General features: G+C 32.2%; 2 protein-coding genes and 1 long non-coding RNA gene across 3 annotated transcripts; 2 read left to right on the top strand and 1 right to left on the bottom strand.

Moving 5' to 3' along the window:
• Nucleotides 1-932: 932 nt before the first annotated feature.
• Nucleotides 933-6,745, bottom strand: LOC140178233 (uncharacterized). Its single transcript, XR_011870516.1, has 2 exons — nt 6,528-6,745; nt 933-3,536 (listed from the first exon to the last, which is right to left on the bottom strand). It is a non-coding gene; the product is annotated as an uncharacterized lncRNA (long non-coding RNA).
• On the top strand, nt 3,840-6,581 carry LOC112740914 (NADH dehydrogenase [ubiquinone] iron-sulfur protein 5-B). Its single transcript, XM_025789628.3, has 2 exons — nt 3,840-4,374; nt 6,272-6,581. The coding sequence occupies exons 1-2, from the start codon at nt 4,225-4,227 to the stop codon at nt 6,368-6,370; spliced, it is 249 nt and encodes an 82-aa protein (XP_025645413.1). The 5' UTR covers nt 3,840-4,224; the 3' UTR covers nt 6,371-6,581.
• Nucleotides 6,746-8,343: 1,598 nt separating the features above from the next.
• On the top strand, nt 8,344-11,658 carry LOC112740913 (15-cis-zeta-carotene isomerase, chloroplastic). The gene is made up of 4 exons (XM_025789627.2): nt 8,344-8,885; nt 10,438-10,584; nt 10,755-10,964; nt 11,153-11,658. Exons 1-4 carry the CDS (start codon nt 8,430-8,432, stop codon nt 11,486-11,488), a joined length of 1,149 nt encoding a protein of 382 aa, XP_025645412.1. The 5' UTR covers nt 8,344-8,429; the 3' UTR covers nt 11,489-11,658.
• The last annotated feature ends 3,430 nt before the right edge of the window (nt 11,659-15,088 follow it).

The following is a 15,088-nucleotide window of genomic DNA, read 5'->3' as shown; positions in this document are numbered from 1 at the left end:
AAGTTAGTAAGAGTAGAAGATAACGTACCTTACCTCCTTCATGTTAGGAGTGGATATATAGATTTGCAGAGAGATTCATATGCTCATCTGGGTTAGTCCGTTAGGAGAGCTACTCTCCACGTACTCCTGATATAGCACGTGTGTATTTAGTTTTAACTAGATTCCGATTTATAATTTTACCTGAGCCGAATTATAGTCAACGGACGGAACATAGCCCCCAAGCTTGACTTGTGAAAATTTTCAATTAAACAGGTTGAGCTTCCGACCTATAAATCGGAATTGTGATTATGGCAGCCCCAAGCTCAACTTATTAGATTGAAAAGAGAGAAAAATGAAAAAAATTGGTAGTGAAAAAGTGATATTGAAAGATTGTGAATGATCGAACAGATGAAATAGATAAACAAATAAATAAAGATGAATAAAAAAGATTAGAATGTGAGATAGTTATGCCTATTTAATAAGTGGTAGTCCCAAAACTTAGTTCGATATTTATTTAAAAAATCAATATAATTGTGTGGGGATACTTTTCTGCTTAAGAACAATTTTTCATAGATGGCATATAGTATTTGATTGACGCGAATTGAAAAGTTCGAAAATATGTATTCGTTGACCGAATCGATTGTATGATTCGAGAATGTAATGATCAATTGTCTTGAGAGAATTTTTCCAACCCACAGCAACTTATTGATGAATTTCTTGCCCAAAATAATTAATTATTAAATATTGAGTGAATGATAAAGATTTGTAACATAAATAAAACGGATTAAAACTAAACAAGCATAAATTATTGTAAAATAGAAAAATAAATTGACATAATTGCTAATTGAGTTTTTTTTTAATTGGTAAAAAGTTATTTTTTTTCGGATTGATTAATAGCCAATTTTGTTTTTCGATGGATTGATTGATTGATTTTGATATATGAAATGATAAGATACATACATAATGTGAATCAATTCGAATATATAGAGTAGTAGATACTTCGTAGAGAACTATGATGTATTGAAAGTTGACATAAAAGATTTATATGAGCAAATTAAATTATACATATACATAATTTTATCGAAGTAGAAATGTCAACGGCGACTTATAGGTAAGGTTCATAAGTTATAACTCGATGGAGGTGAAATTTGCTCACGTATGATCGAGGTCCATTCTCATAAGTTGAAGGTGAAAAATTGAAGACACATTAAACATGTCCTGTTTCAATCTCCAATACATTAAGAAGAAATTTTGTTAAATACATATTCTGAAATTATTGGCTAAAGTTAAAATTAAGCTCCGTTATTCTAAATAATTGAAACAAACATGAATAAGACAGCATGTACATTGAGTAATTAGTTGAAGAACAAGCAGTAATTGCTAATAATAATAATATAAACAACAAATAGAGAAGTTTTCAATAATACATGAAAACAACTGAGAAAGAATAAGAAAAAATATAGCTTATTAACGTGTCAATAGGAATAAGTAGTTATGTATTATGCTGTTTTGCTAAAAATCAATAAAAAAAAAGTGTCATTACCATGGTAAGTCGCTTAAAATTTTTATAGTCAGCATAATAAGAAGAAAGAAGAGGAATTTGGCGTAATAATAAATATTATGATCAGAGCAAAGCAATGTAAAATAAGGAATAAAGCGAATACTCATCACTTTATGTTGCTAATTTAGTTTATGAATTCTCATGTTAGATTCAATTCTCTTTTAATGCAATTTGAGGTATTTCATGTTTATTGCTTGCTTCATCATTTGTTGTTATTTAATCCTTGCTATTGGTTGTTTAGATTTAATATTCTCTTGTTAGTTTTCTATGCTCTTATTTTGTGTCTACCAAGTGTTTGACAAAATGTTTGGTTGGATTCTAGATTAGACTTATCTCCTCTTGGATTTGGTTGAGTAATTGGTGACACTTGAGTTATCAAACTCTTTTGTTGATTGATAATTAAAAGTTGCTAGTTGATTTAGATTCCACTAAAGCTAGTCTTTTCTTAGGAGTTGACTAGGACTTGAGGAATCAAATTGATTCATCCACTTGACTTTCCTTCATAATTAGAGGGTTAACTAAGTGGGAGCAATGAACAATTCTCATCACTATTGAGGACGATAATAAGGATAGGACTTCCAATTCTCATTCCTTGCCAAGAGCTTTTATAGTTGTTAGTTTGATTCCTTTGCAAATTGCTTTTCTTACTTCTTATTCAAAAACCCCAAAAAGATACAATCTCATAACCAATAATAAATACACTTCCCTGCAATTTCTTTGAGAGACGACCCGAGGTTTGAATACTTCGGTTATTATTTTTAGGGGTTTGTTACTTGTGACAACTAAATTTTTGTATGAAAGGATTATTGTTGGTTTAGAAACTATACTTGCAACGAGAATTTATTGTAAAATTCTAGACCACACAAAAATTCGTTCATCACCCGCCTTTGCTTCTCTATTGCATTATAGATATCTTTTATCTCGAATCCAACAATCTTGAAATCCCCTGATTGATTGGCAAAAGCGCAGAATATCGTTGGCAATCGCAAGCCAACTTTCCTCACTGAATTGATTTGGTGCAAATCACCTTTCTTGACTGATCTGTGTGACCATATCAGACCCTAAACCTCACATCCAGCATGGCATGATTGTGATTATCATAAAATTGTTCAATATACCAACGTCCACTAGTATCATCAACATGCACCTTTATCCAATCTTCACACCTGCACGTGTGATAGATCGAGGATCCATCTTCCTGTCTCCCTGCTACATGTGTTTTCCCTCTCGCTCTCCTTCCCTCGAGCACACGAATATCTGCCAAATGATTTCATCCTCCAACCCTTGCTTTGTTCTGCGACCCACCTTCAACCTCCTTATCGAGAATACCTTAGACTTAGTTTGGTAAAGCTTTTACTTTTTCAAAAGTAGCTTATAAAAGCTAACTTTTAAAAGATGATTTTTTAAAAGTTGTAGCATTTATGTTTGGTAAATCAAATTAAAAATTACTTTTAATAAATACAAGCAACAACAATTACATTTGGTAAAATAGCTTTTAAAATTTAAAAATACTATAATAGACATAAATGCAAGTATTAAATTTGAAAATTAGTTAACATGTGAGGTTATATTAGACTTTTAAATTTTGAAAAGCACAAGCCAACTTTGAAAAGCTCTATCTTAGGTGCTTTCAAAAGTACCCGATCTTTTAAAAGCTGCAAGCACAAGCACATGATATTTTTTATTTACCAAACACAAAATAAGGTGCTTGAACTTTTAAAAAGCACAAGCACCTCTTCGAAAAGCTTTACCAAACCAAGCCTTAATGCGACCGTATTCGTTGTAGTAGTCATAAGCGGCTTGCAAATTTATGAACTCCGTCATAAGGATGTCGTTCGTTATCAGGAATGAAAAATCAATTGCATCAAAACGACCCAATCCCACTAACAATCATCACTGATTCTTTTACTTCTATCTCTGCATCTCCTTTTGACAAATCCATCGCTTCTGTTTTCTCCTTAGGAATGGTTTCGCCACTCATCCCATCTTCCCCAACCTAAAACACATAACATAGGCCATGGGTTAAACCAAGCAACGGGGCACATCAACATAAATCGGACAATAACAGATTATATACTTCACAAATGAACAAAACACACACACTCCTACAGTGCATGGACTCGGTGGCAAAATGGGTCGAGCCCGTCGGACCGATCCGCTAAACCCGCTAAAAAAGGCGGGTCGAACTAGGATTTGAAACCCGCCGAATTAAAAAATTCGCTAAACCCGCACCGCCAAATTGGCGGGTTTTGGCAGGGCAGGGCGGGCAGGTTTGTCGGGTCGAAGATTTTTATTTTTCTTTTTTTTAATTAAATAAAAAAGTGATTACTATTATAAAATTAATAATTATAGACTTTTTAAACACTTTTTTTCTATTTTTTGTTTTTATTCTTCTTTTAGTTATTAACTTTATTTATTTTATTTTACAATTTCGTATATATACTCAAATTATGTGACTTATTTTTTAAAATAAAGATGATTCTATTAACAAATATTATTTTAAACAATTTTATTGAAGTTAAAAATAAAAAAAATAAAATAATTATATTATAATTTGACTAGTGGCATTTTGGTAATTTAGGCTGAAGTATTGGTGATGGTGGTTTGAAGCAGGAGAGTGAAGGAGATGCGAGAAGAAAGAAAGCAAAGCAGAAGAGGAGAGTGAAGGAGAGATCTGAGTGAGGATGGCGTCAGGGTGGGGAATCAATGGGAACAAAGGTCGTTGCTATGATTTCTGGATTGACTTCAGCGAATGCATGTCTCGCTGCCGTGAGCCCAAGGACTGCGAGCTCCTCCGCGAGGACTACCTCGAGTGCCTCCATCACTCCAAAGAGGTCTTCTTTCTTTCTTTCTTTCTTCTGATTATTATTGTTGTTCTGTTTCGTTCTTCATTGCTTCGTTCCTTCCTCTTTCATTCTCCAAAACCCTAATTCCCAATTACTCTAGTCAATTCCACTTTCATTCGTGCTGCGCTTTCAGATCTTAAAGCCTTTATATTATAGCGTTGTTGTTATCTGTTATCTTCATGTTTTTGTCATTTTGTTAAGTAGCGGTTTCATAAACCACCAAGGCAGGTACTATGGGGCACAAAATCAGAGCATGCCCGATAAATTATGCTACTCTTCGTAATGTTATCAATTCTCATGGTCATGAGTTTGCAATCCATTTAGACATGGTGAATAAAGCGATACTAGTGATATTTCTATATTGCACTTCAAATCCTGTGTTTTTGCCCTGTTTCCACATTTATGTTGTATTGGGATATTGGTATAACTGTAATTATGTCATTTCCCTTTAGCAATCATACTTTGATCTACATTCCATATCAGTCTTTGAGTTGATATCGACACAGCAGAGTTGTGCTGATCTCTTCGGCTTCTCTGATTTCTTTTGTGCTTCATTTTGTTGCCTTCCATTTTATTCTTGATTTGGCCAGGGACAGTGGATTTCCTTGGGCTTGCTGTAGGTTTATTTTTGAGTAAAGTTCTTTTATATAATATATATATATATCAAGTTGCTTATATTCCATTAACAATGGATAATGGCTTATCCTCTGCTAGCTATTAGGCTAAACTGAATGACTTAAAATTATTAAAGGATCATATTTAGTTCTCTAATAGTTTTACTTCAATACACTGCTCTAGGATGTATAATGCTGATGATTATACGATGATTTCAGAGATTTGTTGTTGTTAAGTGAATTTATCATACAGTGCTGTTTAGCTATTTGATTAGATGCTTAAGGATTATCGGACTTCTTTTCATTCTAGTATGCCTTGTGAATCCCAAGCTTGTGAAAATTTCACATATGGTAAATATGATGAGTATTGCTGACATAAAACAAATATACTTGGTTTATGAATGACAGAAATAGTATATAGAGATTGCGTTGAGTGATGTTTGAAGTTGTTCTTCTCTTGCATTCATGAACTGTTTAAAGCAATCCATTCATGCTTATCATCGTGAATGTTTTAAACTTATAATCAGGTACCATGGCTCCATTATTGTCAATTCCTTGTTTTCCTTCTCTAGTTAAATTGCTTCAAACATAGCTCTTGAACTAGATGTATACTTTTAGTGTTAGTCTTTTGAGTGCTTCTTTCATTTTTTAAAAATAAAATATCCTATACATTGGGAGTGGTGAAGAGAAGAGGTGCTTTTGGGAAGAACCAAAATATGGGTGGAAATTGAAAATTGTTAGCTCATTTGGGATTTTTAAAAATAATAATGATAATAAGGATCGAGTATCTAATTTTAAGCATATAACAGTACTGTAATTATAACCTTATCCTTAAAATATTTTCTTTTGAAGCTTACTTTCGTGGCAAATGTATTTCTGGCATTTTGGTTGAGGTATTAATATCAATTGAGAAAGCCACGTCTTAACAAAATGAAAAAGCTGTGAATTTACTTTGCCTCAGCATTGTGAAAATCGGATTTGGATCCTGTAAATTTGAATTTCACTCTGGTAAAGGGTGATCTCTCATCATTTATTTCATAGGTGGGGTGGGGCCAAGAAAAATATGAGAGAGAAACTATTCAATGGTGAGAAATCACATTTTACCCTCTAAAGTAAAATTCAAAATTTAGAGAATCCAAATTCGTGAAAATCACGTAACATAAGTGTATTGGGTTAGATACAAGGCTTGTTTTCAGTGCCACAGAAGTAAAATTGTGTGATGAGTTATGACATGTGTGATCACTTATTTTGGGTTTTATTGTTTCCTACAGTTTCGACGAAGAAACAGGATTTACAAGGAAGAGCAGCGCAAAATAAGAGCTGCTGCTAGGAAAGATAAGGAGGATGAGGCTGTTAAAGGACATCATTAACACTCAATCGGTTATCAATTTAAGCTTTTGAATAAGTATTATGATAAAACACTGTAATTTTTTCTTGGATAGGTGTTCCTGCAAGTTCAGTGTGCCCTTCTTTTTAAAAGGTATAGAGTGTGAAATTATTCAGAAGAATATAAAATGGATTACGTACCTGTGACGAATGAGTCACCGTGGATATATTGAGTTTCTGTGGCCGTTATCTGCATCTTTGTTACTGGTTTTTTTGTGACTCTTTATTACTGGTTTTGACGGAATCTTTCTGATGATACTCCGATTTTTGAGTTTTTAGTTTCGTTGGAGAGATTTTGGGGAAGGTTATCTCTTTTGGTGGGATCCGATTCCAAGGTTATTGTGGTGGCCTGGTGGGTCAGTATTTTTGGTAACAGATCAAAATATATAAAAAATTAATCGTTAAATTAATTTTATGAATAATAATTTTAAAGAATTAATTTAATTTATCAACCATAAATTTAATTTATATTAAATATATCAAAAATTAATTGCTAAATATATCAACCATGAATTAATTTTAATTTATTTCAAATAATAATTAAAAAATCTAATTCATTTTTTAATTATCTTTTTAATACTTAAATGAGTAAAAATTTATATATATATTATTTTTATAAACATAAAAAAGATAAAAATAAAAATTTTTTTATTTAAAAATAAAAAAATTAAAAAAATAAATTAAGATTTTTAATAATTTTTAATTTTTTATATTACAATACAAAATATATTAAAAATAAAATAAATAATAAATATATTTATATATAAATACATGATAATTATTAATGAATTATAACTCAAATAACATAGTCTCTTCGTACTCATATATAAAATTGCATATTCAATATAAAAAAATGAACATATATCAAGTAGAAGTAAAAAAAAAAAAAACAAATAAAGAGTACATAAAGAATACTAAAAAAAAATTTTCACATCCTATATCTTTATTCTTTTTCCTCTTCTCACTATTTATTATTCTTTTTTTATTAATTAGTGACTTTTTATAGTTATGTACTTATGTCTCTCCCACTGACTCCTTCTTTAATCGTTTTACTTTTTTTATTTATATTATCCAACAAAAAAGAATTAATTTATTATAAATTGAAATTCTATTTATATATAATGCAGAAGGCATGTTGGAGATGTTACCATTAAGAGCCGACGTAGATGCCATCCATAACAAACAAAACAACAAATGAAAATATGAAATAGTGAAATCCGAATCCAAAAGCCGTACACAATATTGGTAAAGCTTTTTGAAGAGGTGCTTGTGCTTTTTAAAAGCATAAGCACCTCATTTTGTGTTTGGTAAATTAAAAAGCCCAAGTGCTTGTGCTTGCGGCTTTTAAAAGCTAGGGGTGCTTTTGAAAGCACCTAAGAGGGAGCTTTTTAAAGTTGGCTTATGCTTATCAAAATTTAAAAAAAAAATCTAATATAATAAATATTCAAAATTACCATTATTAATTATTAACACTAGATTTTATTTATTTTTTCACACATATTTTCCGCCATTATATTGCCATTGGAATCGTCATATATTTCTAATTTTTCAACCTAACATTCAGAAATTCTAACACAATCTATTTTACTTGAGATATGTGTCTCATTTTTTGTGATTTGTAGAAGTGAGTCAATATATATAGATGGGTAATAGGCATATCAGTACTAACATTAGATTACATAAAAGTTTTATTATTGACTAATGATAACTCTATTTATATTAGTATAGAGAGTAAATCAAATAAATATTTAAATTATTGGTCTCTAAAATTTGAAAAAAAAATATTATTCTTGGTTAAAAATATGTTTATTATAATTTTTTTAATTTTTAAAAGCTGTTTTACCAAATACAATTATAATACTTGTACTTATTAAAAGCTATCTTTAACGTGATTTTACCAAACGCAAATGCTATAGTTTTTAAAAAGCCGTCTTTTAAAACACAACTTTTATAAGCTACTTTTAAAAAGTAAAAGCTTTACCAAACTAAGTCTAAACCTATGCTTCTCAGTCCTGCACTTCACTTTGCAGAGCCAACCGCCACATGGCTTCTTCCCTTCTCTCCACCACCACTTCCTTCATTTCCAACCACCACCACCACCACGACCGCCACTCTTCCCCACCCCTTTCCACACACCCGTCCAACTCAATCTCAGTTCGCCTTAATCCCAACCAAACACATCGATTCCAAAAATGCTTGTTATTCCATCACTTCAACTCTTCTCGTACAATTCCGTTCTTGCTTTCTTCTCGTCGGGGATTCGATGTTGTTCGCACTTCAATTCGAGACGCAGATGCCGAAACAGAACAAGATTCGAGTCTTGTTGGTGAGGACTCTGCGGCGTTTGAATTGGGCCAACAGAAACTATCTTCGTGGGTTTACTTTTCCGTTATTCTCGGAACGGTGCTGTTTGTTCTCAACGTTGCTTGGATTGATGATTCAACCGGTTTTGGAAAGGCTTTCGTTGACGCCGTTTCAGGTGTTTCTGATAGTCATGAGGTACTTCATTCTGTTTCTTCCCCTCTTTCCAAGGAGTTTTTTTTTTTTTAATGTTCCTGATACACATCTAATTCGAGTTCGAAGAATTTCTCTGTTTATGAATTTGTTTCTTGATCCTAAAACACTTTTCATACACTGTTTATGTATGTAGATGAAGAGCCTCAGGTTTGATTCCCACTTAGCATATTTATATGAATTCACCAATTAGGTGACATACCGTGTATAAATTTGCAGGTGCTAATTCACAATTCATCTGCGTACTGAATCGCCATAATTATATTTTCCAAAGAAAATATTTTAAATGTGGTGTACTACATAATGCATTTCATATAACTATGCTATAAAGGGTTAAGAGCCTTAACTGTCACTAAGTTCCAAACTGGTTATAAGGTGTGGATACTGATGGTGTCAACACAAAACACTTTCAATATGTGATCCAAATTTAATATACTCCAAGAACACACAAGAATTTCTGAGTATGTAGTGTTTATGCTGAAAACGGCCAATAAGGTGTTTTTGGGTTAGTTGGCTTATATCCAAATGAGTACACATGGTTGAGGTGAACTCATAATATGGCTTGAGTATAAACCTGATTTGGGAAATGATAAAATGATGTCATTTGGTTCAGAACTTCATATAGCTATAATTGATTAATCGGGGGGAAAGGCTTGGCTTTTGTCACTTGCTTTGGTGTCAACTTTGTTCTGATTAGATGGACTTGAATACCAAGTAATGAGTTTTGTCCATAAGTAATGAGTTTGAGAACCAAGGTGTGAATTCAGAATTAGTTTATACAAGTCTCAATGGTTTTGTTAAATACATCTTAGTAGCACAAAACTCGGTTGTTGTGCTCCCATCAAAGCATCCTCCTTTGGATAGAGTAAACAATAATGTTACATGAAGCCATGGGTTTTGTGTCCATAATATAGACATCAAATCCTAACTACTCATGTTGTATACGAGAATTTGTACTTATGGACCCTACATACAAGATGAATAGTTAGAATTGTGTCTATACTATTGATACTAAACCCATGGGTTTAGCAAATATTTTTTATAAAGTAAAATATAAAGACTAATAAATTAGATAAATTGCTCTTTCTTTATGCATATAGTCTGAAAGAATAAAGTTAGTAACTTAGTTGAGATAGCATAGTAGAAGTTCAGCTTGGAAGCTCAATAAGGAAAGTGGATCAGATGCGCCAACTCAATAGTTGGATGTAGGAGTCAAGGACACCAAAACAATTATAGGAAAAACCATTCACAAATTTAATTATATTGTCAATACATATGGGTATGGACGTATGGTTTACTATAGAGGATTACATCATTGTTTTGATCAATGCAGTGAACACATAGACGGAAATTTTCACCCTGTATTCAATCATAGTAGTGGGAAAGAGCTTGGTTGTTCTTATTGTTACTGTAATATTTTTGTTTGATGAGAAGATAATGTGTGATGTTCATGACCTAACCACTTATAAAATCTGCAAGAGTAGTCTTTCACTCTTTCTTGTGGTTTGTAAGGGAACCTTGACATGTTAATCTGCAGGTGGTGATGTTGATCCTAATTCTCATATTTGCATGTGTCCATAGTGGCTTAGCTAGCCTCCGGGACTCTGGTGAGAAACTTATTGGAGAAAGAGCATACCGTGTTCTTTTCGCAGGGATATCGCTTCCTTTGGCTCTCAGTACCATTGTGAGTAGTTACTACTCTTTTCTCATGAATCCACCCAATAACTCATGTCTGGTTCTCTCTCATATGCAAGCAAATGCATTATTTATTTTGGATCACTAGCATTTCATTGTGAAAATGGAAGTTGATTCTTCAAACTAACAGACTCTGCCATGTTTGGCATCATCATGCAGGTGTATTTCATTAACCACAGATATGACGGAGTTCAACTATGGCAGCTCCAAAGTGCTCCTGGGGTTCATGAACTTGTGTGGATCTCTAATTTCATCTCTTTCTTTTTTCTGTATCCTTCGACATTTAATCTTTTAGAGGTTGCAGCAGTTGACAAGCCTAAATTACATCTCTGGGAAACTGGGATCATAAGAATAACAAGGCACCCACAGGTATTAATCCAATGTTTGAAATAGTTTTGGTACGACTAATGAATTTGATAATCTTTGTGAATAATAACTTAAATACCATCAAATGATTTTTCTTAATGCATGTCTATTGTATTTATTAATGCACAACTTATTATGCTCTTTGATTGAACATATTTTGCTCTCTGATTGAAGGATTTGTTTTGGTCTAGATGGTTGGGCAGGTTATGTGGTGTCTAGCTCACACGATTTGGATCGGAAATTCTGTGGCTATTGCAGCTTCAATAGGCTTAATTGCGCATCATCTATTTGGTGTTTGGAATGGAGACAGGAGACTGGCTTTAAGGTATGGGGAAGATTTTGAGTTAGTTAAGGGTCGAACAAGTGTTGTCCCTTTCGCCGCAATTATCGATGGCCGGCAAAAGCTGCCAAAAGATTTCTACAAGGAGTTCATTCGAGTGCCATACTTAGCAATCACTGCAATGACACTAGGAGCATACTTTGCGCACCCTCTTATGCAGGCTGCTAGTTTCAGGCTTCATTGGTAGGTAGCACAACACAACACAACACCTCCCTCTCATTTGTGTGAAGAACAAAATGTTTAAGAGGTAAACGCTAATTCCACTTGCTGTTGTATGTATCAATATATGGAGATGAGAAATCAACAAAGAAATGAATAATAGAATGAAAGTGAAATGAAATTGAAATAATTGATGAATATGACCTTGTATATATATATATATATATATATATATAGATATATAATTGTGTGTTATTTTTCCTTTTGGCCTAGAAACGGTGTAAAGTTGTGTTAGATGCAACTATATAAGCTGAAAACTTAAATGATTCAAGCATCATCACATCGAGGGAGGACAAGGATTTTTTTCAAATATAAAATTAAAAAAATATAAAATTACATAGATCCTTGAAGTAAATTTGGTTACATTCATCTCCTGTATCTTTATATGTAAATTTCAAATCCACGAATTTGATACATATAAAAATATATGTATCTTTATACGGTTCGGTTTACAGTCTGAAACCACCGGGCAGAACCGCTCCTGAACCATTGAACCGGCAGGAATCGGTTGGCCGGATCGAACCAGAACCTGACCGGTTTTCGGAAAAAAAACTTTCCCTCTCACCTTCAAAATACAGAGAGCCAAATTCAACTACCTAACACTATTCCATTGCTATATTCTCTTGGGACCACCTCCAGAAAAAAAAAAAAAAAAAAGAACGTAGAGAGATGTAGAAAACCATAAACGCAATAACGCAGTAAAAGAGGAGAAAAGTGAAAAATGAAGAAGAAAAGCCGAGCAGAACGATAGGGAAAGCAGCGGATGGGAAAGCAGCGGATCGGAACGACACGGGGACGTGCGGTGGATCCAAAATAGCCTGGCGTGACGACGACGGCTTTGGGACAGAGGGGCAATGGTTGTGCAAAAAGGAGCACTGGAGCTTGTTACTTTTGTTTTATGATCTATCACTTTATGGCTTAGGAATTAGGATATTAATATCTTCCTTCCTTACTGATTGGAATGTAAGGGATTCATGGGGGTGATGAGTGATAATTAGGGGTATATTAGAAGATATGTGCTACTCTCTATTTTGGTTCAAACCCAACAATTTTCTTACCCTTCTTATGAAGAATGAAGACGCTGGATTACTCATGATGGACTTCAGGTGTATTCTTCAACCCAATCTAAAGTTAACTAAAGTAACCCAATCTCAAGTGTTTAATAATTTTAATTTGAATTAAAATTTTATAAACGGCCAAAAAATTTTAGTCAAATAATTATAATTATAATATAACACTAATACAAAGATTTTATTCTAAAGATTATAATTTAAAATATTAATATAATAAGAATATAATTTAATTATTTGTATTTATGTTTTTGTATTTTTTTATTATTTTATATATTATTTTATTATAATTCAATTATTTTATATTATAAAAATACTATTTGTACACTAAAATTAACTACCATATATTTGTATACAAATACATATATAGTTTAACTTATTTTTAATATATATTTTACTTTTGTGACGGGGTTAGTATGCACTTAACATAATTATTTATTATTTTATTATAAAACGGTTATTTCAGTTGAACCACAATTAAATCAATAAACTAATAATTAAAGTGGTTCGATGACCGATTTAGTTTTTAAAACCTTGATTAAACCACAATTTAGTTTGAAAAAATGTAAGTAAATCGTGATAAGAACCATGATTTACATACTACAAGCCAAAAAAAATTTCATGAAGCTAATGGAGGGTAGAATAGAAAAGAATTTGAGAATAAAAAGATAATTGATTATAAAAGATGTCTATTGACACAATTTGTATTTATTAGATATATAATTATTCATATTATTTTTTTCTATTAACTCAAATTTTTATGTTAAATACCAAACAAATGATGCAACAAAATATAGAGATTGAAAATTAGAAATTTGTATAAAATAATTTTCTTTGAGAATTATAACTTCTCTTTATTATAAAGAAATTACAATAATATTCTCTCTTGACAAAAAGAGAATACACCTTTCTAAATATAGGAGAAAACTTCTCAAAAAAAATTTAATTAGAAAGGCTCAATTTATAGATGCACTTCTTTAATGTAAACCATCCATTGATTAGAGGTAAATAAGTCTTCTCTATTTTCTACCGTTAAAATTTTATAGTTATATAAGTTAAGAATGTTTATATCCTTTTATTTTATTTAGATTTTTACCAAAATAGCTTTACCAATTTTACAACCTCTTAGTTAAAGTTAATTTTGGTATTAAAAGTCTCACGATTTTATGTTGCTCATGTACTCAATAGGCATTAGGAGAATCTGCACCATTCGAACTTATTAGTGTTGATTGGTTTTGTTATGGCATCTGCTAGGTTATTTTTAGTATAAATCTTTTGTATATCCACACTCCCTTCTTCTACTACTTTCTAAACAAAGTGATATTGTACTCCAATATATTTTGTCCTTGAATGAAAGATAGGATTCCTTGCAATCTGCAAGGCACTCTGATTGTCACAATACACAGGAATCTTTTGTTGTTTGTGTCCGAGCTCTTCCATCAACCTTTGGGTTCAAATAGGTTCCTTGCATGCTTGTGTAGCTGCCATATATTCAGCTTTTGTAGTGGATAGAGCTACAACAGTCTGTAATTTAGATAGCCAACTTACAGCTCCTCCTACAAGTACGAACATATATCTTATAGTAAATTTTCGTTTATCAAGACCACCTGCAAAGTCTGAATTGACATATCCATTGACAATGAATTTTGATTTTTCAAAACATAATGCAACATTCGAAGTTCATTTGATATATCTCAAAATCCTCTTAACAGCATTCTAATGCTCTTTACGCGAATATGCCATAAATCAACTTAAATTATTCAAATGCTCTTCACATCGTTGATGCATTTAGTACTCGAGACATTTTCATCCTTTCTGCTTCACTTCTAGGCACGTATTTGAGAATAATTTAAAATTCATAAAAAAGTAGGATGAAAATTGACTTACATTCTTGCATGTTGAAGTGTTGCAAGATCTTCTTCAAATAATTCTTTTGTGATAGTCAAATCTTCCTATCCCTTTTGTCTTGGTGGATTTGCATCCCTAGAATCTTGTTTGCTGGTCCCAAGTCTTTCATATCAAACTCTCTAGTCAACGGTGCCTTCAACTCTTTGATTCGATCTTTGTTGGGGCCTACCACCAATATGTCATCTACATACAACAGAAGAATGATAAAATCATTATCATCAGTCCTCTTATAGTAAGTACAATGATCTAAACTAAGTCTGCTGTATCCAAGGCAAATAATGGAAGAATCAAATCTCTTATACCAACACCTTGACGCCTGCTTTAGATCGTATAGAGATTTATTTAACCTACAAACCAAGTTTTCTTTTTCTTGTTCTTCAAAACCTTCTGGTTAGTGCGTATATATATATATATATATATATTCAAGTTCTCCATTAAAAAAAACAATCTTTACATCTAATTGCTCTAGATGTAAATCAAATACAGCACAAATAGCCAAAACAACTCTGATAGTAGTTAATCTCACCACTGGAGAAAATATTTCATTGAATTCAACACCTTTCTGAACATATCCATTGACAACCAAGCTT

The sequence above is a fragment of the Arachis hypogaea genome, chromosome 14 (assembly GCF_003086295.3).
Source record: "Arachis hypogaea cultivar Tifrunner chromosome 14, arahy.Tifrunner.gnm2.J5K5, whole genome shotgun sequence".
Classification (NCBI taxonomy): domain Eukaryota; kingdom Viridiplantae; phylum Streptophyta; class Magnoliopsida; order Fabales; family Fabaceae; genus Arachis; species Arachis hypogaea.
The sequence above is the reverse complement of the archived record's forward strand: the minus strand, read 5'-3'. Positions and strand labels throughout refer to the sequence as shown.